This window comes from Ixodes scapularis, unplaced genomic scaffold (assembly GCF_016920785.2).
Source record: "Ixodes scapularis isolate PalLabHiFi unplaced genomic scaffold, ASM1692078v2 PGA_scaffold7__128_contigs__length_106722199, whole genome shotgun sequence".
NCBI classification, from domain to species: Eukaryota; Metazoa; Arthropoda; class Arachnida; order Ixodida; family Ixodidae; genus Ixodes; species Ixodes scapularis.
In genome coordinates, this window is record NW_024609882.1 from 24,305,846 (window position 1) to 24,333,550 (window position 27,705).

A 27,705-nucleotide genomic window follows, 5' to 3' on the forward strand; every position below is an offset into this window, starting at 1 on the left:
TGAGCGAATGACGTTTTAGCGAACAGCGACATTTGAGCGAATAACGGGGCGCGCGTTAACCCATCCGCCGCGTTGCGCTTACGCCGCTTCGCGGCGACAGTCTGCGGCGGCTCATTACAAAAATGTGAACCCATTTGGCCCACTCGTAAACGCCGCTTCGCGGCGTCCGACTATTCGCTAAAGTGTCATTCGGTGAAACGCGGGCGTTCGCTAAAACGTCATTCGATCAAAAGAGTGTTTTCGTAGATCGTTTTCGCCGTCCCGCAAGGCCCTCCGCAACCCGCTAGGATAGCGGAAACTCCACAGTCAAGGCTATCAGCGCGCAGGCGCAGTAGCAACTTCTTCACTGCGGAACGCTTAGCGGAGGGTGCAGCGCGGTCTACGAAAACTCCCTAAAGTGAGTGCCTCCCGTATCTTGGTGGCGTCGCAAGCGCGAGATGCTTGGGCTTTTGCGTCGCGACGGAGAAATTCTAAAACTCTCTTGCGTCGCGTGCGCTAATACAAACGCTAAATTTAGCGCTAGCGTCCGCTAAAATTGCGTACGTTATTCTAAAACTCCCTAATATTAGGGAATTGTAGTAGACCGTTTCCGCAGCCCGCTAAGCACCCGGACAGCGCTCCGTAATCCGCCACAAGACCTTGAACTATGCCGAGAAAGCTGTCGACGCGCATGCGCAGCTGCGGCGTTTTCTTCGGGAATACCGTAGCGGAGGAGAAAGACGATCTACTACAACTCCCTATTTAGACGACGCAGAACTCGTGTGAAAACTTTTGTCTTATCTTACGTTGGACTAAAGGCCAAAGTCACGGGCCGCCAGGTCCAATCACGTTCCACGCGAAACTATGACATGCTGAACATTGATTAGGGCAGGGGTCTCAAACACGCGGCCTTCGGGTCGCATGTGGCCCGTGATTCGCTGGGACGCGGCCCGCAGGCAACCGGCTACGAATCGCGGTTCCCACGTCTCGAGCGCTAGGAAAAGCATGCGGCTTCGTGATCTCTTCTCGCCGATTCATTTTCGCTCGAAAAGTAGCTCTGCGTTCACATGGTTCATACTTACCTGTGTTTATTTGCCCTATGTTTCGCTTTATTTTTTGCTTCCCTGCTTTTTTTGTAATGTACCACTGTTCAGCTACCAGGCCACAAGCGCGAGCTAAGCTATTCGTTGAAGGGTGCATCTCGGCTGCGCGAACTTTCGATCAGTCGGAGCAACAGCCAAAAATCAAGCTACGAGCTCGGGATCCTCGCCTTCAAAAAATGTCACAATTAAAAAACAAGTATTTGCTTAGAGTGTTGTAATCGGGGCTTAAAGTCTGGGGGGTCTCAGGGGGTCTTGGACCCCCCACTGATTTTAACGGATGGTCTGAGACCCGCCTCCACAGCCCTAGCCTTAGTGAAATCAAAATCATATCTTGCAATAAAATAGCCTGTTTCCAGGGATGTGACATTTGGAAATTAGCAATTTCAGGGTGGCAGGTACAGCGTGGGTATAGTCAGCAGTGGAGGTTATTTTGTGTGCATCTAGTACATCTCGTCAGAACACCCCCCCCCCCCCCCCTCCGCTCCTCCCAGCTTCTTGTAGAGACCCCCCTTAACTTACGGGAGACTTTAAGCACTGGTTGTAATAAACATCGTAAGGAAAAACAAAAACTGCCAAATTGACCGATTTTTTTTTTTTTTAGAAATTTGTTGGAAATTTTGTTCGGGAACGACAGTGTACTTCTTCCCTTGTCCTATTAAAAATGGCAGCACGGTGACGAGGCGGTGTCATTTTAATTCTAGTTATCACATCACCGGCAGGGCCCACAGTAGTCATAAAACACATGAAGGCGAAAGACCTCACGGGCAAAACTGTGATTTGACAAAATGCATAGAGAGCGAGGTCTTCTTTATAAAATTTTATGCCCCCCCCCCCCCCCTTTCCCCCGTTGGCTCGCGACCTTACCGGTGTGGGCTATTTGGCCCCCAAACTCGAATGATTGTGACACCACTGGATTAGGGGTTGGACGAATGATGCTCCGAATCAAAGAGTGCCGCGTCATTTCTATAGCTTCGCCACTGCAAAGGGCCTGAATGTCGTAACTTTCTTTGCAATGCAAAGCTGGTGAGTCACTCAGTGCAGTTCGATTCGAACCACCGTCCGCCCACCCCCTTCAAAGAGGCCACCAGAGGAATCCCTTAAATAGGCCACCAGAGTATCGATGACTTCATGCACGGTACCTATCTTCTAAGTGCTATTGGGCACGTTAAGTCGGCGTTCCTTTACTCCTACTCCGACGCTCCGAGTTCCATACTCCGAGCCCAGCAAATAAACGGAGCATGGCGTACACGAGCGCGACACACCGACACTACCGACGAGCCGCACGAGCTCCTTCCGACTGCACGGTTATATGACAAACCCGGCATCTCCTGGATACGGGTGGCAGAAGCCGAACGTATTTCCCAGATAGAGTAATTAGGCCCGTGTGGAAATTAATTAAGGCCCGTGCGGAGCGGCAGGGTGAAAAGCAGAAAAAGACGGCGACGTTATGAAGTTTCTACGAACGTTTTAATATTCCTGAAAGGTTCGAAGACTCGCTTCGAGCACGCGTGTGGAAAGTTACCTTGGCCGATCTATTTATTAACCATGCTGTTCATATTTAAATTAAAGACGACATCCTTGAACCCGCCTGTCGACGCAGGAAACCCTCCAACTTGACAGATATTTCGTGGCTCCGGCTTGCAGCACGAGACGGTAGCCGTCGATGTGCTACGCCGATACCGGCACACCGTCGTTCAATAAGATAGCACGTCAATTTGTTTTCAGGCGAGATGCATCAACATGCTGTTTCGGCTTTCCAATCGAAGAATCTCGATTCGCTGGGTCAGCATTGGCTGGGCTAAGTATTCTAAAGAGGGCAGCGGTCCGACTGTCTTCTCATCTCAACAACTTTTCTGTCGCTGTGCTGTCGGCACGCTATCGTTCGATAGGTTTTCAGGCGAGATGCATGAACAAACCTTTCCCGCAACACTGATGTTCATGGTGACGATGTGGATGATGTTTCCAATCTAAAAATCTTTATTCGCTGCGGCTGGGCTAAGCATTTTAAAAAGGGCGGAGGTCCAACTGTCTTCTCGACAACTTTTTTTGTCGCCGAGCTACCGGCACGCTCGTTCGGTAGATCAATTCGTTTTCAGGCATGACGCATGAACAAACCTTTTCCTCGACGATAACTGATGTTTCGGCTTTCCAATCAAAGTGCCCTTATTCGCTGGGCATTATAAAAGAAGCAGCGGTCCGAATGTATCCTCACATCGATAACCTTTCTGTCGCTGTGCTATCGGCACGATACCGTTGGATAGATGAATTCGACGCTAATTGCTGTCTTGGCTTTCAAATCAAATCGTTTTTACCTGCTGGATTAAGCACAAATCAACTGAAAAGGAGCAGTGGTCCGGCTACGCCTTTCGTCTCGACGGTCCCAACAACAGCGCAGCCATCTTGTTTGTTTACGTGACGTCACGGAGCTCGAAGAAGTCACTCGCGCTCCGAGAAACACTCGGTGCACGAAGAGCCTGCTCGAGTGTCAGCGGCACTCCTGTCCGTTTAGTGAAAGGAGCGCTAAACTCTCGCGCCCATTCGCGCCCATCGCGTCTCCAGCTCGACGCTCGCCCTCCCGCGGCGGAAACGGGAAGCGCTCTAGTGAGGGTCCCCCGATTCTCCTGCTCAGTGGGCATGGCGGAACTGCTCGCGATCATGGCTCGCGAAATGTCGTTTCCGAATGCAAACAACACTCTTCACTGTCCCAACGTAGTGCTGCAGCCGGTATGGGATTGTACCTTACTGGAGAGTTTTAGTATTGCGCATAGAAGCAAACGCAAGCGGTGTGGGTTTGCATTAGAGTTGCGTGCCCCACGTTGTGCGTGCACCTCATCGCCGTGCGCCATCCAAGACCGCAATTTCGGGCTCCGCGCACGCGCAGTGTGGAACCCGCAGAGCTAACGCAAACACACAGGGCTTAAGTTCGCTCGTATATGCAATCTTAAAACTCACTACTGTTTCACCGGCTTCCAACACCAACGAAACGTGCTGCAGTGAGCAGACGTGCAAGCAGGTAGGCGTAGGCAAGCAGGTAGGTTGGCAAAACGACGGCGAGCAAATACAAAAGTAAATAAAATGTTATGAAAAAACTAATAATTAAAAAAAAAAAAGCTTTTTTTTTTTACTTTTGGGCATTTGGTCTGGAAGTATATTGGCGGCGACTTTGGACGTTTCGCCGATTGTCAAAGTCGCGACTTTGATAACACAATATACTTTACCCACAATTAATGTAATTTTACATAGATTTCTCACATTAGCTAGAATGTTTTCATTGATTTTAGACTATTTTTATTTTATTTGTAACTAAAATGCAGCAATTGGAACCAGTGATGATAATTACCACAGTTTTCATTGTCATTTCTTCGCGCGTTTAAAATTAGATCATAAGCAACAAATTATATTAGAGCTTGAAGAATTACTTATTCAAATATGTGAATTTTAATATTATTATTATTATTAATACAAATCGCGGCAATGTATGCCTCCAATTAACGCCAAGATCACGAGAATGCTCTATTTAACCATAATAGTCTTTCCGGAAAGGTATAATTCTGTTTTCTTTTTAGCATATGAAAAACTCTGACATAGTTATCAAGATAGACAAACAGTCAAACACTGGATGTAATATGAAGTCCTACGCGTCACGCGGTGCTATAAAAACGCACACACACACACACTTCAGCTGTCTGACATGGATTCCGTCTTTGGGTTGTTGCAGTGAGAGCAGGGTTTATTAGTTTATGCGTTTCATGGACATATTTTAAAAATCGGAATTATTCTCTTATTCTTGTGCTGGGATAATAGTCATTATTTCCCATGACAATTATCTGAGCGAGAAAAAGGCAGCGAGAACGCACATATATCAGCACTGATTTTTTCAACAACTACAAATATCAGCCTGGATCGAACAGTATGTCACAAAATAAAGTTTCCGCGAACTTTTCTAAGTAAATAATTACGATGTGAGACACATCTTGAGTCATGAAAGAATCCGAAAGTAAGATCTATATCGAGAAATTAAATTCAAAACAGAGGTAAGTTTCGGTTTCGTTCCAGAATTAAAACGCGCATCCTTCCGTAATTAATACGCTAAACACCGTTCTTGTTTTCAGATTAAAGGGGTAGCCTGCGCTCATAAAACATTAGCTTCCTGTTTTCAGGTTAAAGGGGTAGCCTGCGCTCATAAAACATTAGCTTCCTCGTATTACCAGAAATAATTTATGTCGCTCAGTGAAGCCAGCACACTAGAAAGGCTCAACAGCGGCACGCATCTCTGACCCTCACTAAACCAGCCATCTTGGAAAATGAGTGGCGCCACCTATAGTTAGTTGAAGTCGCGATCTTGAATTGTCGTCACTTCCAGTATGGGCGAAAACATTGTTTTACCGTCGCCACGCCAGTAGAAGACACCTAGGACATAAGCGTAACCGTCACACATTATCGTTTTGCCTCCCCCTTATTTTTTTACTAGTTAAAGGTTGAAACGTTTTAGTATTTTTTTCGTCGCCCATATCGGATACCCCCTTAGGTGGCCGGTGACGTGAGTACACAGAAAAGTTCTATATACAGAGCATGGCCTCCGAGATCTCGAGGATCTCGGAGGACAGAGTCACACCATCGTCGACCGTCCGGCCACCCGACGGGACCGGAACGGAAGAGAGGAAAGGACCATCCAAAGACCAAAATGGAGAGCAGAGCGCATAGCGGTGCGGGTCACCGCTACCCGCTGCTCCCGCCGTGGCCAGTTAAAAAGACAAAAACAAACGCGAGCTTCCCCTCCCCAAGGACCAGTCCGCCCCAGCGGTCGGCCGTAACAAGCAGCAGGACAAAGAAGCAGTCCAGCCGACACCGCTTCCGGAATTGCGTGGGCTGAACCAGACAAGCCCAGAGAGATAACGTCTGCGGCCACGCGTGTGGGGGCCCGACCGAAACCAGCTCAGCACCAGCCTGGCTCGCTACCGCCTGACGTCAGAGAGAGTGGATTCAGGGGTTATTTCGGTCTCGAATTCAAGAATGGCTGGCTACCCTGAATAATAATGAGGAAAATATCGTCTATTTCCCATCATCACGGAGAGAGAGATGGAAGGGGGAGGAGAAACAAAACTTCTTGCGGTTTGACTTCAGCTCCTATTAGGATGTCTGGCTAAACGGCGTGGTTAGCTATCAGCGCGGCTACTTAAACATGATGGGTAGCTAACCAGCATGGCTAGCTAATGACTGAGTATAGCTATCTAACCAGCATGCCTGGCCAACCAGGATGACTGGTCAACCAAGATAGCTAGCTAATGAGCCTGCCTATACTTACGCAGGATGGCTAGCTAATGACTGAGCATGGCTATCTAAAAAGGATAGCTAACTAACCAGCTGCCTAGCTAACCAGGATGACAATGATGGCTGATCAACCAGGACGGCTGGCTAACCATAAAGGCTAGCTAATGAGCATGGCTACCTATACTCCATGTCACTAGTAGTACAGGTGAAGAGCCTGGCGAAAAGAGAAAGGGCGAAGACTAGGAAGGCGGGATGGGAGAGGAAGGAATGGAGGGTGAGGGGAGAAAGGGAGAGCACTAGGAAGGTTAGAGAAGTGAGGATGTTTCTCTCCTCGTCCCTATTCTTTCTAGTGCTTTTCCTTTCTCCCCTCGCCTGGCGTTTCCCTCGCCTGTAGTGCGAGCAACTAGTGACACGGATTATAAACAGAATGGCAGGACAGTTAGCTATCCAGTATGACTAGCTAAACAGGATCTCTGACTAACCAGGATGTCAGGCTAACGAGAATTAATACCTGGCCAACAAGGATGTGTGACTAATTAGCCTGCCTAGCTAACCAGGATGTCTGCCCAACCTTGATAGCTAGCTAATCAGAATGTCAGGCCAACCAGGATGACTAGCTAACCAGGATCGCTCATCAACCAGGACTGCTGGCTAATCATAAAGGCTAGCTAAAGAGCATGGCTACCCAAACAGAATGGCAGGCTAACCAGGATTGCTAGTTACCCAACATGACTAGCTAAACGGGATGTCTGACAAATCAGGATGTCTGGCCAACGAGGATTAACGCCTGGCCAACTAGGACGTCTGACTAATTAGCCTGCCTAGCTAACCAGGATGTCTGCCCAACCATGATGGATGTCTGGCCAACCTGGATGGCTGATCAACCAGGATGGCTGGCTAACCATAAATGCTAGTAATGAGCATGGTTACATAGACAGAATGACAGGCTAACCAGCCTGTCTGGCCAACCAGGATTGCTAGCTACCCAATATGACTAGCTAAACAGGACGTCCGACTAACAAGGATGTTTGGCTAACCAGAATGCCTGGCCAACAAGGATGCCTGCCTAACCAGGATGTCTGCCCAACTAGAGGGCCTAATCTGGACGAAACGGTCGGCGAGCAATTCGATCATCGGATTCCTCGCCGACTTCCTCGTCAAGTGTCCAAATTAGAGCCCCAGGGTGGCTAGCTAATCAGGACGTCTGGCCAGCCAGTATGGCTGACTAGCAGGGTGGCTGGCTAACCGGTATGTCTGGTATAAGCAGCATCCAGACGCACAAAATACAAACAGGAACAAGAAAAATAAATTTAAGATTTATAAATAGCTTTTTGGCCGTCGCGAAGTAGTTCTTTGCGCAGTTATAGGGAGCAAAAAACGACGCTTCTTGCGGTCGAAACGTGTACGCTTTGATAAAGTAACAAACAACTGATCTCTAGCGGACATTCAATATCTGAATTCGCAACATAAAGAGAGAACTCACTGATGTGCCGCAAAAAGCCATTTTCTTTTCTACTTTTGATTGAAAACGAGTATAGCAGTTATTAAAAGTAATTTGCTTTTAAATATCGGCGTTATAGCCGGTTTTTTTCTTTTTTTAATAAGTTGCAGCTTTTCCTTATAAAAAGAAACAAAAAAAAATAGCAGCTGTGAGGGCAGTTTCAACAGGCATTCCGGCTGGCGTTTGGTCTATCATTCGCCTCTTTTTCTTCTTTTTCCTAATAAAAAGAACTGCATTTTCAGGATCTAGTCGCACTTCCCAAATGCGCCCTTACAGGAAATGAGAGGAAAAAAAAAAAAAGGTCGTAAAATTTTGCCTTCGGTATCATACAAGCGCCGCGAAAATGCCCACACCATCAAGTGACGACATCGCACCCGAGAGTCAGGCTCGCGCCACGAAACGCTCGAGCGCGCACACGCCCACATGACGCAACGTCGGTACGAGCAGAGGGTAAAGGCCGGTTCAGACACTTGCGTTTGAGTGCGCTTGACTGCGTTGCGTCGAGAACCGAAAGCGAGTCACCGGCACATCTGTGCTTCGTGTGAAGCGTGCAATCCAATTCAAAGAATCATCTTAGCACGCAATATAAGTAGCAGAGATGTCCTGGTTTCTCGCTGCCGCAACGCAGTCAAACGCAACTGTCTGAACTAGGCTTAAGATCATTTCACGACTGCATCGTATACGGAGTGCAAGTTCGTCTGCTTCTTTGCAGGGGTTGTGGTGACTTGAGAACGGCGAGCTCCGATTGGTTCCGATGGGAAGGATAGGAGGTAGACCTCAAGGCAGCTTGCTTTGAGGTCTACCCACTATCCTTCCGATCGGAGCCAATCTCGGCGTTCTGACGTCGCCACAACCCCTGCAAAGAAGCAGACGAACTTGCACTCCGTATAGAACGTCTTCTCGTGGGTAGCGCCATTTTGAATACTGTACTGCCATCTATCGAAACGTCAGGTTCAGTTAACATCAGTAACAATTTCCTTCGATTTTTTTTTTTTTTTTTGAGAGGGGGGGGGGGATTTTGTGTTGTCCACAACAATAAGATATAATGTGAACAGGTACGCACCAAATAAGAGCATCGCAGGGAACGATCAAAGGCAGTTCCCTTCGGCTCGAGGATGTTTATAAAAGTTTTATTTGAGGATCCCGTGTCGACGAGTGTGTCCTTTGTCGAGAACTGAAGACAGCAAAGTTGTCAGCAAGAAAGAAAACAATCTCCTCTTGCTGACAAGTGTTTTTCACTTATATAAATCCCACAAGCGTCCACAGTGTCAGTTCTTGCTTTGACAAAATTAGGCTTAGGTGAACGTCGGCTCATAAAAATTGTTTTTCATTTTTTTTTTCCCAATGATTGTTTAATACAGGTAACGTCCCGTTCTCGAAACTGTCGAGTTCTATCCCAACCTCTCGCGTCACCTTCTCAATGAGTGTGAGCTGTCTGCTATGTATAGCTTATGTACCTGGACCGAGAAACACGTACAAGGGAGGAGATCGAGGAGCGACGCTCCCTAGCGGTCACCTCAGGAACTGACGCTGTGTGGCAAACAAACTCTCCGACCGCAGTCATTGGTGCATTCGCTGCCATGGAACGACGACGCAAGGCTCGTGAAAAAAAAAAAAAAAAAAAAAAAAAACGTAACGCAACTATTTCATCCTAAATGCATCTATCTAGAGAAGTGATCTAGTCCTCTCTTGGTTCAACGTCATCGAAGTTCTCTTGGAAGGCAAAACAAGCGCATGTGTGTCACGCGTGTTAGTGCCGGACCAGCCGCGTCGTGTAGGCCGCTGGATCGTGCGCGGCCGGCGCGGCGTTCGTGTTTTCCCGAATGATTCACAAAACATGCACTTCACTTTTCAGTTACCCTCTCTCTTGGGACAATCGTGGACGACATCGGCAAAAGCACACTGTGTCTCGTTGAAAGAGAGGACGTGTGCAACTGCCATCATGTCATCGAGTGCAGCGTTGCACCAGAGCCGACGGTGGACACTGTCCCCATCGTCGCGTACGTGAACCGCAGTCCTACGCGCTGCATATCTTACCCCATTGAAAAGCACGATTCGAACACTGCGGTACGCACAGGGTGCGCCCCACATCGATGCGGCGTTCGCTGACGAGCGAGTGCTAGCGTCAGAGTTGTTCGCCACACAGCGATTGTTTGCGGTGATGATGATGATAATGAAACTGCGCCCCCTATAGTTCGATCTCCTATAGTGCACTACCCATTGATCTCTACGACTATTCGCTGGATCGCTTTTGTCCGCTCCGCTTCAGTGTCACTGTATAGCTTCGCGAAAGCGGTCACGGTCCATCTTTTTGGTAGAGTTATATTCTCTCTAGCCACAGCATAGTAGTATTGTGGCGCAATCTTCCACCCACAGCAGAAGGCCGGCAGCCCTGTGGCGGCAGGCTTTTATAAAATTCACAATATTAAATAAAAAGCAAAAAAAGCGGTATTTTACGCAAAAGTTTGTCCGGCAAGGGGTCAGCTATCCTAAAAAAAATTGCCACTTCTTTTTTTTTTAATTTTTTATGTCGAGCATGTGACGAATTAAAGTTTCCTGTTTAGCTGTCAAAAGTTCCTGCAGTATAGTGGGTCAAAGTACCAAAATTAACTGTTGGGCTAGTCGGCTATACATTGTTAAAAATCAAAAGCGCAAACACCAAGGAAAAGAGGATAGGACAGGACAGAGCGCTTACTCTAACTGGGTGTTTAATGCATTCACCGGGGAATACATAAAAGAAGAAAATGAAAAGTTTGCTAACTTTATCTTTGACCTGGGTTTTTCATCACACTCTCTTTCTCTCTTTGCTAGTGTAAAGGGATGAAGTCACATTTAATTTTAATTTCTTTTCCTCCTCTTTCTACCTTTACATGCCCAGTTTCTTCTTTTATATCTTCCTCGGGGAATGCATTAAACACCCAGTTGAAGTGAGCGCCCTGTCCTGTCCCCTCTTCTTCCCCTTTGTGTTTGCGCCTTTGATTTTTAACAGGGTCAATGTACTTCTGGGCCACGGCAAAAGTCACTGTTCCAGTTTCCAGCTCGGACCATACTTACTATTAGTGCCTCTTAATAAGGGAAGTATTTTAGTGAAGGGTAGCTGAAGCTTTTTTATGCTTGCCAACAACTACGTTCCGGAGTTTGGCTATTTCAAATTTCGTCCGAAAATCATTCATCTTTACTTTAAATTTCTAAAAAAAAAAAAAATCGGCATTAGTCGAATTTTAGAGAATTGGGAATCTAACAAAAATAACCTCCGATAAACCCCGAAGTGTCAGTGAAAAAGAAACTCTGACAACACGGAATCACACTTATAACTCTGTCCTGTCCCGTTCCTCTTCCTATCCTCGTGTTCGCGCTATTTTACCTCTCACTACGGGCAGCGCCTCCTCCCGTTCACTGCCCCCGAGCGCTGCGTTTCGTAGCAAGAAGTTGTGTCGCCCGCGCTCTCGGTCGGTCGAGAAACGAGGCACTTTCTCTCCCGCACAACGCACGTCGTCGAGGCGGCGAGACCTCGCGAGCACGAGCCGGCGAGCCAGGAAGAGAAGAGAGACCGGCGGCAGCCGTGACCAAGCGCACCTGGAACACCCCGCTCGCTTCCTACACACGGCGGTCAGCTGACGGCAAGGGGGACCACCTGGTCGGGTTCGACTCGCCACCTGCCCACACGCTCCCATCGACCCCCCCGCCAGAGGGAGGGTATCCAACGCGCGGCCTGGGACCTCGCGTCCTTCCAGCACAGACAGACCCGACCATTTGCACGCACTAGTAGTGTGCCCACATTTCGGAGTGTTCCCAACTGTGTATACAGAAAGTTGAGGGTGCAAGGAACGAGCTGGTGTAAATCAGGGAAGGATTTACGGGTCGGGCTTGGGTACTAAATTACAAATAGCGCTAGGACGAGGACAGACGAACAAGTGGACAGGACAGGCGCTAACTCACAACTGACGGTTTTATATACAACGTTAAAGAAGAAGGTGAAGGAAGTGTCTGGAGTTGAAAAAAGGAAAAAAAAAAGGAAAATAAGCTGTACGAGGCACTGATCGGCGGCCTTAGGACGATCACTTATTAATTTTCTATTAATTTTTTATCAGTTTTTTTTTTTTTTTTTATTCTCATTTTGTCACCCACGGTCCAGGGGTAATTTCTAAGCCTTCAGAATAGTATCGTATAGAGTTCAAAATCATTACCTTTGTTTAATTTTTACTAATTTTGTTTTGGTCTACTGTGTTTTAGTCTTTAACAATCTTCTTAGAGCGCCGGGTTAGAAAAAGACCTATTTCTTCTTCTTTTTTTCAACTCCAGACACTTCCTTCACTTTCTTCTTTACCGTTGTATATAAAACCGTCAGTTGTGAGTTAGCGCCTGTCCTGTCCACTTCTTCCTCTGTGCTCGTCCTAGCGCTATTTGTAATTTAGTATGTATAACCAACTAGCCCGCCAGAATATTTTAATTCGGGCTTGGGGTTGGGGGAGGGAGGGGGTCTGCAGAAAGATTTAACGTCACGTGCGATGCCTTGCCCAGATCTAGTTTGTTGATCTAATATTCGCCATTTAACCAAATTCCAAAAGAAAAAAAAAACTAGAAAAAACAAAAATTCAAAAAACTTTTTCATAAAAAAAAAAAAGGTTGTTTTGGGGGCGACGGGGTTTTAGGTACTCCGGAGTTTTCTTCATATTCCCCGATTTGCCTGAAATTCTAAACATACCAGCAAACATTGCCCAAATAGTAACCCAGCAAAAAAAAAAAAAAAAAGTATACATCGCAAAATTATTGAATTAACGATTTAGGATCTCACCGTATTTTTTTCAAAGTGAAAGTCTCTACTGGCAACAATGAAAAACTGACGTCAGCGGAAGGCAGGGGTTAACTCTTTGGACTGTACGATGTGTTCCCAACTGATTACAAGCAGTAAAGTGGAGATTTGGGCCAGTTGGTTCATTGCAAGCAAAAAGCGCCGAAAAATACAGGGACACAGACGAAGGGAAACAGGACAAGGCGCGAGCAGCTCCATTGTGTCAAATGAATGCTACCCGCGCAGCAGCACGAACCAAATGCTCGGCATAGAGTGCCACCACGACCTGGAAGCCTGCCTTCTACTGAAGTCATGGCATTGAAAAGCGCGAGTCTATTTGAATGTTTATTTTTGGCATCATTTTCACTTGCCTATTCCGCAATGACTATCCTGAACTTACTAAATGGCAAAACAGAAAGGGTCAAAGCCGGTGATTTCGAAAATTTCGTTAGTTGGGGTACCTAAAAAGAAATTGCCGCAGCAATCCAACGTTGGTCCCCTTCTGCAGAACACATAGTTGCTAATTATCTCTTTGTTTGTAAAATATTTTACGAGATTTCAGAAGCCCACTGTGACAGCGTAGAAATGCAGATTGGTATCGATGCAGTCAGTACGTAGCGCACAAATAATAAACTTAAATTAAAAAAAGAACAAGAAAAAACTGACCGGTATGTAGTTGAAAACATTTAATATGTACAGATCCTTACATGTTCCACATGTTCGAAATAGAAAGAGCACCTGTCATACGCGACCTTAGAGTGTTATGTGACTCCGCGCTTCAAATGGCCTCGCAGGTTAATTCTGTGATGGCTTCATCATTGAGGATGCTCGGCACAATGTCAAGAATTACGCGCGATTAAAATACATTCACCTGCGCTCGTCCTGTCTAAAATTGCTTTGTCCGCTCAAAATGGGAAATTGCTTCGGCTGCCTTAAATTAACTTTATTTTTCAAGGTCTAAGCGTATTGCCAGAGACACTTTATTCGTTTAATTGATGACCGATACATCCCAAAGAAATATTATTATGACAACAACTGGCTGCCGAGTAAAAAAAACTATGGACACACTTTTCCCAAGCAAGACATCTTCATGATTCGTTATTTTTGCACCAGCTTTTAAACGGCAAAGTGTCGTGCTCACGGTTATCATCCACCGTAACCTTTTGTTTCTCTTCTCTGCTCTTTGAAGTAAATAGAACTGTTTCATGTTGGTGGGCGCCCGCGGCTTTCTTTTGTCACCCGAATGGAAGTTTTGTATAATGGTGTTTCGTCACTTTCGATAGAGGCCTTCGTGCCTTTAAACTATTTTTTTTCTCTATAAAACTTAGGAACGTCAGACCTATAACAGAAAATGTGAATTTGTGTGTCTGCTTTGTGTGTGTGTACGTTCATGCTTCGTATGTGTCGTGGCGCACCATCGGGAAGGTACGTTGCTGTCGGTGGGCATCGATACATAAACATAGTCCAGGGCTTTTTCGTAAACGCGTTTCCAATTACTGGATCGGCGTCACCTGGTTTACAAGGGGCACGTTTCGCAACATTATGGTGCCTGGAGCGCGTATCCGACAGGTCTGTTTAGCGTCCTACGCTGTCCACGCATCAAAAGTAGTCCCGAAGTGACAACGAATGACGTCACAGAACGCGAGAAGGCGTCCGCCATTACGTTGCGAACGCTCTCCGCGTTCGCTACGTAATGGCGGAGTTGTAGTACATAGCTTTTCTTCTCCGCTACGGTGTCCGCTGAAAAAAAAAAAAATAAATAAAACGCCGCAGCGGCACATGCGCATTGCCAGCCTTGTCTGCATACTTCGAGGTCTTGTGGCGGATTACGGAGCGTTATTCGGGTGCTTAGCGGGCTGCGGAGACATCGCTAATGCCTCTCTCAAATCTAGGCTCCCCATCACGCACTTTCGCCGGAGGCACCGCTCGAGGGAGGGGGGGACCGGCCCGGCGGGCTACACGCGCGTCACATTGATCGGAAACGCTCAAAGACATTGGCTAGAGGGGAGAAAAGAAAGCTCTCTTTCTCTGCCGGGGTGCCCCACAGCGGGCAAGCGATACTCCGCGCAGACCCTAAAGGCTCGTTCGCACATTGGTGCTTAATATTAATAATAATTTTTAAATTGCAGATATTTCATATTAGCGTCGAAAGCCAAGAACGGCTTGTGGGACTGGGCCCGGCAGCGGCCGCACGGGAATATTCAAAGCTACATAGACAAAATGAAAAATAAACATAGGCGTTAAAATGTTAAAAACACATCTACAAAAAAAAAAATGAGAACAGATTAGAAAAGCATAAGGATCACATAACATCCCCGAAAAATATACCACAAAAATGTGAAAAAAAAAAGTAAAGAAGAGCCACGTGTTGTGGTAACAGTTCAGGTACAAATGTTACCAGACAAGCATCAAAACTGTGCTTTTGGCCTCTCAAACGTGTACTTCTTAGACAGGATAAAGACATCTAATACAGAATGCACCTACATATAACTTATTTCTCCATCAAAAGGGCGATATCAGCTTATCTCCGCGAGGAGCCGGACCTCCTACTACGGTTCTTCTTGGGGTGATGACGAATATGGGAATTAGGAGAACAGAACCCGTGCAAATGTGCCCGATTCGGTTAGAGAGAATCAATTCCCAAAAGCTGCTTACCGAACACCAACTTGATTAAGAATGGCCTGCCCCAATACGGCCTTCGTAAGAGGGTGTATTTTCTTTTCGTAAGAATACAGTGGCACTTTTTTTTACGGAAAATCGGAGGGAAAGGGAGGGGGGGTGATCTTACGTGCCAAACCAACCCAGGTCATCGGGGACATTCCTGGGAAGGAAAGGGGGAGGGAGGACTAATTTCAAACACCTTGAAGATTACTGCGCCGACGCTGTAATAAGCAATAAAGGAACACAGAGCGCAAATAGACAACGGAAGAAGAACAAGAACTTACAGGACTTGGTGCATTGTCTTTTCGCGCTGCTTTTCACTATCCTAACGTACCAACCTAGCCCAACTTTCCTTCCTTTAAACTGAAACAAGAATGAGTCAGGATTACGAGCAGTGTGTGCCGGAATTATTTGTACGCTGGAAACGCCCGGACCGAACATCAGTGACCGTTTCTTTGCCACTTTTATACCTGTCGTTTCCTCTTTTTTTTTTTTTCCTTTTTTTTCTTTTTTTTTTTTTACCTTTTCTGTGCTATGCATTAGTTAGGGAAGCTCACCCATAGCTTTTCTGTGCTATGCATTATTAGTTAGGGAACCTCACCCATAGTATGCCCGCCAAGTAAAACACGTACAAAGTCGTTTTTTTTTTTTTTTTTTTTTTTGCTTTTGAGTTTTTATTGTACGTACTACGGCCATTCTACGGCACAACGAGTGATATGCTTAAACGGCACGGTCATACATCACGTACACTGTCGCACCGCGTGCCTGACTGTAAAGATAACAAGCTCAGGTCCGCGGAAAAACAATTTTACTAAGCGGCAGAGATCAACCGATAAAAGGGCACGACTATGGATGCGTTATAAAAAAAAAGAAAGAAAACGGTGCTTCGTAAAACCCACGGCGTTACCGGTGAAACGTGAGATCGTCGGTAAATCGGTTGGAGCTTGCTTCCCGGAAATACAATACGTTTACGTTGTGTTGAAAAGAAGCTATTCAAGGTCACGCTATCGGCTGCTTCAGTTTCCGGACTGAAAAGTAGGGAAAGACCTTTTACTATATTTTTTCTTAGTTCTTCGTTTGTATAGCCGTACAAAAGTTTTCTTTTTATACATATATATATATATATTTATTAAGAAATTTGTTTAGCGTGAGCACAACAAAAATATTCGAGACTGTGGCGTGGAAAAAAAAATGAAGGAACTTTTAAGTCGAAGAAAGAGATAACAGTAAAGTCGCTAAACTCGTCAAACACAAATGTTAGGGGCCGAAGTTAGCGGAGCGTACTGGTTGCATCACGCGACTTTTGTGATGCTCAGCCATAAAAAGATTAAAATAAAAAAGTTTCAACGATATATGCACTTGCGTGAACTGCACGTGAACCTGCCGCATGCGATTTGGGTGGTTGGTTGTATAGAATGTGGCCGTAGCGTTGCACTCGACCGTCCTGTAGGATTTACTAAAGCGAAGCGAAGGCAAGGCTGGCGGGGCCGAGGTCCCGAGGAGCAGACGACGGACCGCGATCACCCCGCCGGAAGGTTTCACCAAAACAAAACCCGAGGAAAACTGCGCTCACTCCGTCTGGTAGGTTTTATAGAGTATCTGCAACAGTACAGTAACAGGCTCCGCAAGCGAAGCATATACAGTTGCTCTATGTTTAACGAGAGCAACGTCAAGGCAAGACCGGCGAGACTGACGAGCGGACGATGAACCACGACGAGAAGGCGAGCCGAGCCGCCGAGCAGTTTTGAGTAAACGAAAGTGTGTGGCTTTGCCGAGACCAAAGATGCAACTTCGCAGACTGCAGAAAAAACCTTCCGTAGGGAGTTTGGTTCACCGGCATGACCTTGTTGGATTACGTCCTGAGCTTCGCAGTAACGTGAACTTATAAGCGGTTCTCTGAGATTTCTGAGATACACAGAGCTCCTCAAACGATTGATTTCGGCCCTTTGTTGCCGCAACAGTGACTAGAATTCATCAAAACAGGAGTTTCGTTCGCCTCAAATCTGATCATTTCGACAGTCGTGCCACGCCCCTTGCCAAGTCAAATTGAGTTGGTCTAACGTTGGTCAGGATACATGTTAATCAAACACCATAACTCAACTGCGTGGTTCAATGTTAATTGCGATGCATACTAACAATACTCTCAAACGTGTAAATATGCCTTGCACTGACGTCACGTCATCCATTTTTTGGGGCGGAAATTTTAGGCACTGCATGTATCTGGAATTTTATGAGTCAATTACTATTTTATTTCAAGATGACATCGAAGTTTAGCGGCTTTGGCTACATTTAGGCTATTCCCTCCAGCCATTTGGCGGTTTGCTGCGCGACCATCTGGAAACACTGAGGAGCACTCGAACATTTTCTCTTGGCAAAATCAATTTTCCTTCGTTTTCATCACCCCCTTGAAAGCTATGGAGGAAGAGATCAACCAAGTGGAAACTTCTGAGGGCGCTGCTGAGCCTTGTCGAAAAAGAGAGTCTGAGTACATGAAGGAATGCTGCGATGTCTGTAGGTACAGATTTACCATGACTAATGATATTTCGTGAAGTGTCGTGTTCCCCGTGTTTGAGTACGGTTACTCTCGCTTGTCTTACACCTTTTGTTTTGGACTGACTATTATAAAAAGCGTTACCGATGTCATTGAACAGTACCATGGTCTGATGGCGTGCATAGCATCTGAGGTGAAGATAGGTTTTCATTCGTCAGTTCGAACCTCCACGTAACACTTCCCGTCGCCAGATTCACACTGACCGCGGTTCTGACCCGATGAACTCATTTTTGCGAAACGTACGCGAGGCGCAAAGCCTACATAATATATCTCTCGTCGTAAAAATGGAAGTGATGTCAAATAATAAAGAATATTTAGTATTACATAATCATTTGGGCAGGCGAGGAAATTTTGGCAGAAATAAGGAAATTGCAGGCGTTCACTAGGGAAATTTTGACTTTCTGTGTTTGGCAGCCTTGGTCCCAGACATGCCACGACGTCGCTTTAGAAGATTATAGATTAACCCGTCACTCAAAATTCATACGGAAGCAGTCCCCCCCCCCCCCCCCCCCCCCCTCTCTTCCGTGGTGGTGCGCAATGGATGATGCGACGTAAGTGCAAAGCATGCAATACCTATTGTAATAAAAAAAATGATCTACTTTTTTTCTATAACAAACTTTTTACGTGTAATAGTGACTAAACGCTCGCACACCCGGACCACAAATTCGAAAGAAAATAAAAATCGACGCGTGCACGTCCGTGACCAAACCCCATCACGCAGCAAGGCCGAGAACGGCTCAAAGTTCGCCCTAGATGTGCCCCCAACGAGAGAGATAGAGGAGCAACAAGACTGATGGTTCGTGCACCCATCCCTCCCCACACCACGAGGACATTCCATCGCGTGATAGCAGCTCGCCGCCGATCGACGATATGATAAAAGAAACGCCCGGGAACACCCCCTCCTTCGTACACCCAAGCTTCGTCATAAAGCATCCGACAGCGCTGCTCGGAGATAGAAACGCGGCCCTGTTGGCTCGGCGCCACCACCACCATCGCGATTCCCGTCTTATCAATTCCCGCGGTGAGTTCAATGCATATATAAACAAGTCACGCGTACGACTTGCTCCCTTGAAGAAAAAAAAAGAAGGCCGCAACCCTCACAAATCCCCCCCCCCCCCCCCCCCCCTCCGCCTTTTCATGGCGAGATATGTCCCCATTCAATCCGCTCTCCTGATGTGCAGTCACGGGGATCCAACAGAGACGTTTGATGCACGATGCTTATACGCAAATTCTACGGAACCTTAGCGTTCTCGCATAACGACTATTCAGTAGTGGACTGCTGGGCTAGTTGATTGATCGACATCACGAAAAACAGCGAAATGGACGAAGACGGTGGGAGCTGCCCTTTACTGTCGTTAATATAATTATTATGGACCAATACCAGATTGCTTCATCAATACAACCACGGTGATCTCGTTTTTTTTTTTGTGTGTGTGTGTGTTTCTTTTTGTCCGTGTTATACCTCAATAACTCTCACACTTGGTAAATTATCGAGTAGCAATGAAGTGCACCCGGGGAAATCAGGAACTTTCAACAACCACAGTGAAAGCTACCTCCCTAATAAGCTACTGGTACAACAAACGGCTAAAAATAACTAAAAGATGAACAAATTCCCAGAGGAAGATGTATGCGGGAACTGGCCAAAAAACACATAATCTAAACCCCGAGGCTAAGGAACTAAAATAACGGACAACTTACATTGCTTTTACTCGAGACGACCGCACGAGTGACAGTCAATTTTTTCCCGAAGAGACGGAGGTTCCTTTATAAAAGTTCTCCCGTTCCTTTCCGGTTTCTTTTTACAGTGTTCGCGAGAGCAGACAACTCGAAAGAAAGAACATCTGAATTCCACAAAGCTCCTCCCCGGCGAAACGACAGCTGCTACTCCGCGCTTCTATTTCGGAACCTTCCCGTACTACGAGCTTCTGCCACTTCCGCGCGAGTACACGTGAAGGAATACGAATAAAAGAGCGCCCATTACGAGTCACCTTCGCCGTCATACCGAGGCGTTCCGAAGCGGACGTGCGAAACATGACAAGTGTAAGGAGATTCGCCCAACTAAAGGCTCTGGGCTTGTGCCAATCCGTGGATACGCGTCTAGGAATTCCCACTACGCACAATATTTTCCAAGCCCAGTCCCGCCACACTAGCATGCAGATATGCCCGCAAAAGGAATCCAGTACAGTACAGAACGCGTGCATTTCTACTTACACAAAGATAATGAATCAGATTACTTATTACTCATCTCCCTTCACTAATGTAAGTTCGTCGCTGCATTTCTTGTTTTACAATCTTTACTTAAATTGCATTACTATCACATTACTATGCGTTTTGTTTTCTTATTGAGGGCTGTACTTGCTACAATGCCTTTCTGTGTACAAAAAACTGGATAGACACAACTTTTTTTTTTTTAGGCTGTGTCATGAAGACATAAAAATAAGTTGCAAAACCGTACAAAGTCCTAAACTATTAACTTACTTAGACTACTGATCCTGCAAGTAAAGCTCCCCCCTGTGATGATTACTGCCCTGAATAAACGAGCCAATGAATGGGTGGCGAAAACTTAGGCTGTACTGCACATTTCTAGAAGCACTTGTTTTCCTCACTATGGGTAGTGCACGTGCTACCCACGAGGTTTTGTTTTAAATTTTGTCGTGCATAGAAGCTTGGCATTGCAAATTCTTGCACCAGCAGAGGAAGTGGAAGTATCCTCACTCTGGGTTGTGAAAAAATTCCACCAGAAATCTCGCCACAAATATACTCAATTTCAGTGAAACATGGCAAATGGCAAGAGTTACGGCCTTGCTGAACCAGCAGAGCATTGAATTGATGCATGTGACAGTGCCCTCCTCCTGTGGAGAACTGTCCGATGTTTCGTACAGTCACCTTGATTGTTTCACAAGGGTACTTTTGCCAAGTTATAGACTTTGCACAATTTGGCAGCTTGGGGGAGCAAATGCTTTCATAGGTCCATCATTCATTTTACACAAGCAGCCCAAGCTTCCAGAAACTACAGGACTTGTGGGATGAGCTGATAAATTATTCTGTTTAGCATTCCAAAACAACAGAGTCATAGACAATTTTATAAGTAACAGAAGCAGTGATAAAGAAAAAGCCACAAGGCTAAAGTAGTATTGACTTTCTTTTTCAATTAGATTTCTTCCTGACCATCAATCACCATTACGCCCTCGTGCACTGAAATGTTTTCACACATTTACTGAATAGCAGCCCTAATTTTGCAAAGGAAATTACAATGATGCAATATTTACCCGGGGGCTCGGAAAGTCAGTTCTCAGAAACTTAATGGACCTTTCCCCCAATATCAAAAGTGTGGAAATTAGCCCTACCACACTCTTGGCATGCACATTAAATTTTTTATTCAGATTGAATTAATATGAAGATGCAAAGGTTCCCCAAGTTTGTGTGGTGGGTTCTGTCACAATTTTCATACCTTGACAATTTTTTCATTCATGCCGTAGCAGCACTGTAAATGCTGTATCGGTGGCTATTGAATAACGCCTCTGCCCTACCAACCGTCACTGAACCCACAATTACGAAAATTGCAACCAAAGATCTCACAGCTCTAGCTTTTCTGACACTTAACTAAATGGTACATAAGTTGCTAATGAGTTAATACTAATAAATTACTGCATATTCATGTGTACAAGGCATGAAAACAGTTTTGGTAATATATGGGAATGTCGCGTACAGAATGTTTTCTCATGTTGTGGTTCAGTCGACCTCTCCACGTCCACCTGGCAAACAGCATGAAACTCCTAGCTGACAGCTCCTTTTTTAACTCCATACAAGAACAAAAGACAGCATGTTTTCTACTGGTGCATGTTATGAATCTAACTTGTACATATAATTACATTCAGGTAGATGTGGTAGATGTTGTTGGGTACTGGCAGTCATAGCACAGGAAACATACTGCAAGAATAGCCTACATTTTTCAATATGTAAAACTCCATTCAACAATATGAGGAGCCCGTTTTTATGACTTGGGTGTCGCAATGTATATTTTTCGTATAGCAAATACCCTTCAGGTGGGACAGTATATCCTACCTATTTGATGGCGAACACAATTTCTCTGCGGTTATGAGTGTGCAACAGATTGTGGAATAGGGTAGCTGCTAAAATCTCCAAGCAAGAATAGCCGGGAATTCTTGCAGGGACATGCTGAGATCTACAGGGTACAACTAGGCTAGTAGCTTCTGCTCAAGGACTATCTTCAAACCTCCATTATTGTGAAAGGCCAAACGCATCAAATGGTTAAACTAGGTCCCTTTCAATGGCAGAGCCATACAAAACAGGGAACACCTAATAACACCGGAGCAGGTTCCACAAAGGTAAACTTTCCTTGCAGTGTCAACTACGTGTGTATGTTGTTGCCTGGGTTAAATGGTTCATGTTATTGCCACCGTGCCCTTCACAACTCTATTTCAAAAAATAAAAATACATATTGTTCAAAATAATGACAAGCAAAGCCACTCTTCGGTGCCACTTTTTCAGCCATCATTGCGGAAAGATCTTGATAATTCACCAGAGGCATTATTCCTTACTGATTTCAGAATGCAGAATGATAGCACCGAACTTTAGACTTTTGCCCGGTTCTTCTTACAAATTATGCTAGTGACACGCCGAATTGAAACGATGATCTCTTGCCAGTGTATCCGCTAGTCAATCTTTGAGCATTATCCGATCAAATGTGAGTTTGGCATCAGTTTTAGTTAATTTATTTTTCCCTTTTTCATACGAGCACGGCACAGCAAGTGTTGTGTTATCCCGCGTGAACGAGTCGAAAACAAGATCGGAGAAATTACCGACTCATTCATCGTAAGTTTCGAGTAATGCTCCAGCGCGAGACGAAATTGGGTGCGGCACACGCAGGGCTTAACTGCAGCTGCTTGTTTTGAACTCTCGCTACATTCCTTTCTTTTCTATTTTTTTAGTTCCCCAAACACACGATCACAAAAAAAGGAGAAATCATGAGCAACAAAGGATGACACCGCCACGTCAAAAGCCCACGAATTCCACAAACACCGGCTGTCACGGAGCATTTTTCTTTTCTTCTTTTTGTAAAAAAAAGGTGTTTGTATGGTAGTATTGTTTGCAGCACCTAATGCACACGGCAACAGTCGATTTCCTCCGGTGTATGGATTGCTTACATCCTCTGCTGGAAGCGTTGGAGGACGTAAGCATTCCACACCCCTTGAAGGAATTCGTTCGCCTCCTATCAGGTGCATGGTGTTGATAAGAGATTCTTTTCGCCTGTGACTTTACAAACGCTGCGCAAGAGTATTACTTTTTTTTTTTTTTTCGATCGGGATTTGTATTAGTTTTAGTGGCATGTTCACGAGGCAGCGTTTCACGGGTGTTCACGAATACACAAGCGCTCCGACCGTTCGTGAGTTCTTACCATTTTTGCTCACGTCCAAATCCACCAGGTTCATCAAGCTGGAAATTTCGGGTGGGAGCAGGGATATTTCATTGTCGTTCACGCTCAACCTGCGCAACTTCGTGAGGCGGAAAAGACCCTGCAAAAGGGGAAAAAACGCCTTAAAAATGAGACGTAAGCCTAGTGGGGCGGTTAGGCTTAGCGAGCACGGCACCGTCGGCGAAGAGCGTTCGAGGCGTGGACACGCTCGATCTCTGAACTTACCCGGGGCAGGTCTCGGATGTGGTTGGCATCTAGGAGCAATTCCTCTAACGTCCGTGTGTATCTGAGCACATCGTCTGGCACGTTAAAAAGGTTGCTGTGCCGCTTGTCAATGTACTCGACTTGGCGATTGCAGCCGCGGAACAGGGGGATACAGCGAAACATCGCTCCTCAGGATCCGGCACAGCCCGACATGGCACAATCGCGCACACACGAGCGCGCAACACACGTCAACGGGCACGCACGATCACCGGCGGTTCGCTGGACGACACGGCCACAACGCTGGGCTAGGATAGCACCGTGGAACACATCACATTCTTGGGCACCAGACACCACAACATAAACCGAACACGGGACGACGGACGACGGCTCGACTGTGACGTCAGAGGTCGGCGATGCCGGCTTGTTTCTCCAGGGCCGTCACGCGCAGCTGAGCCACTAAGCAACAAAAATGCGAAACCGAAACGGCGATCACGACCAATAGGGCGCCACTAGACGGTCGGGTTTAACGCGAGAGTCTGCCACTAGGGCCACCAGTGCCACATAGCCCACCGTTGACATAGCCTACCGGAAAATTCTCATCTGTAACACGAAACGTATGCGCATACGCAGGTGAGCATAGAGTTATTATAATGTACGCTAGAGGTTCAACTGGCGCTAGTGTCTATGCGACTTCCGTGACGCAAATTGAAGCAGACAGCAACCAGTCTACTTTTGCGGTGCTCCTGTGCATTCCTATGGGAAAACGCGCGTGCATTTTGTCTCTTCGCCGGAAAATAACACGGAACACTTTGGTTATTTCGGTCGTACCGAATAGTATTTGTCTTAATTAACATTACAAAAGTGTAATTGCTTTAGTTAGCGCATTTTCCTTCATCAGTGAGCGATGTTTAACTTCGCTGCATTTCAGTCCCAAACGTGTGTTCCGCAGCAGGTGTGTAAAAACAAGCGACGATTCAAAGCAAAATTACGATTGAAACGAATATAGAGTGTGTTCAAGGCTCGCCAGCATTCCGGTGACGCTTGTATATTGATAATATGCCAGTCCTGTCACCATATGAAAATGATCCCGTCGTGCATGAGCGGATAAAAACCTTCAACGTAGAGAATAAAGTCCGTGGGATATGAAAGGTGTCTCTTCGTATGGTTTTCTCTGCCGGGCAGCTTTTATCGCGCACTTGTTCTCAAAGATGTCTAGCGCGCGGGTGATATTTTGAACGTAGAACACGCAGCTTCGCTCTGGACAGAAAGAATAAAGAGGTACTCACTTATTTAAAATCAGAATAGATTACGTGACCTTCAATTTATTTTGATCGTACATGCACTGCGAGTTACTGGTCCGGTGTTGCTGCGTAGTTCTTGCCGCCGCTCTTGATTTTCCAGATGTCCTTCGTTCGTTTGCTGGAAATCGCCGACGCCGCGTTCGTGCTAACAGTGTCCGACAGTGCACATAAATACACGTACGAAACCGTTTTAGCACCGTTTTTAGTGCGATGAATTCGAGAGAAAAACGCCGTAACTGACCAATTCTTTCGTCAGCCTGACTGAGAAATGTTCCAAACTACCTAGTACGTACGAATTATTTGGAATATTTACTCTTATGATCGAGTGCAGGGAGAAAATGCACTCACTTTTCCCCATAGTAATGCATTACCGGAAGTCAATTTTCGACTGGTTGCTGTCTGCTTCAATTTGCGTCAGCACACTAGCGCCACTTGAACCTCTAGCGTACATTATAATAACTTTATGCAGGTGAGTGATAAATACATAAATTGAGATAAAAAAAAGCAAAATACTGGATGTGGATAGATAGATGGATAAATGAATACGGCTGAGCCCTTTGGATCGGGCGGTAGCTTACGTCACCTAGCCATTTTGTTTTACCATTTAAACTTATAGCGAGTTCGTTTCACACGCACTGGCACCGTTCGAGTTCTCTCCCAGAATGCATCGCACTCACAGAGTGTTGCACGGAAAACTGGACTCAAACGAACTCGCCAAATGCACCGCGTGCAGAAGACTGATGTTGCCGCCATCTATGTTGTAGGAAAGGTACCGACTTCAAACCGAAACTAGCGCCCTTCTGTTCGGAGTGATGCGTGGGAATGCGAGAATGCAGTCGGCTACCAACGTTTATCTACAAACTGTGGTCGCTGCAACCTGTAGTTTATAGTTGCGATGACTTCAAGCAGCTCGGCTGCCGTAGAGATAGTTACAGACGGCGTAAATTTTCGCACCCAGTTTTATACAAAGCAGCTGGTTACGATCTTTCAATTCTTATAACCGTTTACACTGAAGAAAACTGATGATGCTGTCCGAGCAGAAGCTTGATCCGTTTGAGCATGGTATTATGCGTGAACCACTGAAAAAGTACGGCTTAAAACTAGCCTGTTGGAATATCCAGCAAAACTGGGACTTTCGATTTGGATTGTCATTATAGGTGGATCAGAAATTAGCCTTGGTGAGGGCGTCAAGAACGAGAGCTTTCTCGAACAAAATACGACGGGGCAAGTTAGCTGACGTAGGTAAATGTTAAACATGATGATGTTGCCCAATCCTCGGGTAAAGTTACCATCTTTAGCTTTCTCTGATGCTTATTGGGCAGACAGAGGTTTCTGCTGGGGGAGTGTTGCCGACAAATGTTAAATTTTCCACCCGCACACGGATGATGATAGACATCTCGGGGGCCGCTGTTACGTTTGTTCTGAGCATTTCTTTACACACTGGTATATTTCAGCGTTTATACGGCAACAGAGCGATTTAAAACCAGCAAATAAATCACGGGTTGTCAATTGCTTCCTTCGGGAAATAGCAGACGCTCACAATTCAAGCTCGCGTTTGATTTTGTGGCCCGCGGGACGCGATTTCTATTAGAAAATCTACCTTTTTGTTCCGTTCGGTTCCGCGACACATCGTAGCAGACGAACCCTCGTCGCCTGCTCCCGCTCCTCGCCGGCCCCGCCGGAGCGAGGCATGACGGGATTGCATTTTGGCGCACTCCCGGTTTTCTCGGTGCAGCGAGTGCATGCACGCGTGGGGTATCAGCGCTGAAACGAACTCGGAGAGTGCAACCACTCGTGGAGTGCCGGCTGAAACGAACCCGTTCCACGCTGCGAGTGGGCACGCGTGGGCACGAGTGCCGTGAAACGAACTCGCTATTAGAATATTTAAATGTGAAATCTATATTCACTCCGCAGTCCAAAGAAAGTGAGGCCATGAAACCCCCTTGCCATCAGTGAATAAGAAAATACCTAGTTTTCTCTCGATTTCTGCCACCATTCACTTAATCTTTGTCCTCCAAAAACAGTGCGCCATCTAGTATCGCGCCAGGAACTACGTCCGCCATATTGGTAGCGGCGAGAAAACGAAACCAGTGACCCGACCGGCAAAGACCTTATGTAAACAAGCAACTGCGCCTCGTGCGAGAGATGCGGTGCCAACGCGCTGCTGCGTTCCGCTGCGTATGCAACGATGAACCTGCGATTCGTGCGTGAGCGTGACGCAAACGTGAGCAGGGTTCACAATGTTGTATTGGGGGTCTCAGACCCCCCACTGATTTTAACGGATAGTCTGAGACCCCCCTCCACAACCCCAGCATTTGTGAAATCAAAATCATATCTTGCAATAAAATAGTTTGTTTTCAATGATGGGACATTTATGGATTAGCAATTTGAGGCAATTTGAGCAATTCACAAGAAGTTAGAAAAAGTCGAATCTGGTCGAACTCGAACCTCGAAACATCTAATGAAATTGTTTTTTCTGTTCTATCAATTCGGTGCTCTTATTTTAATTACGGAAACTAATGTTGCTATAGCTCTTCAAGTTAGAGTTGACGGAAACGTCTAGCCACATGTGCGTCTTTTTAAAGGGATACTACAACGAAATTTCGGCGCTTATTTTTTGGTTTATATGTGTTCAAAGGAGCAGTATCACATCGAACACACCAATATCTACTTAACGAAGTCACGAAAATGAATTGTAAAACAAATTAAACGATTAGCAAAGAGCACCTGGTGGATGTCGCTAACGCCTCGTTTGTAATGCCAGTCTAGGAACCTTGACAGGTAGTGACGGTAACTGTCTCGCCTCCGGCCACGACGAGAGAAGAGGGGAAGGAAGAACTCCCCTTTTCCCGAGAACCCCTTTTGTGTGACCCAGAAGTCGCTATTGTCCCTCTACAAGATTATA

General features: G+C 46.0%; 1 protein-coding gene across 1 annotated transcript in view; it reads right to left on the minus strand.

The window, feature by feature from the left end:
• The window catches only part of LOC8031834 (protein lap4), a 105,858-nt gene extending 81,963 nt beyond the window's left edge, over positions 1-23,895 (minus strand). Inside the window, exons 1-2 of the mRNA XM_029969528.4 lie at positions 23,521-23,895; positions 23,278-23,395 (exon numbers count right to left, since the gene is read on the minus strand). Of these exons, the coding sequence (XP_029825388.2) occupies positions 23,278-23,395; positions 23,521-23,682 (280 nt within the window). The 5' untranslated portion in view covers positions 23,683-23,895. The remainder of the gene's footprint in view (positions 1-23,277; positions 23,396-23,520) is intronic.
• Positions 23,896-27,705: the final 3,810 nt, after the last annotated feature.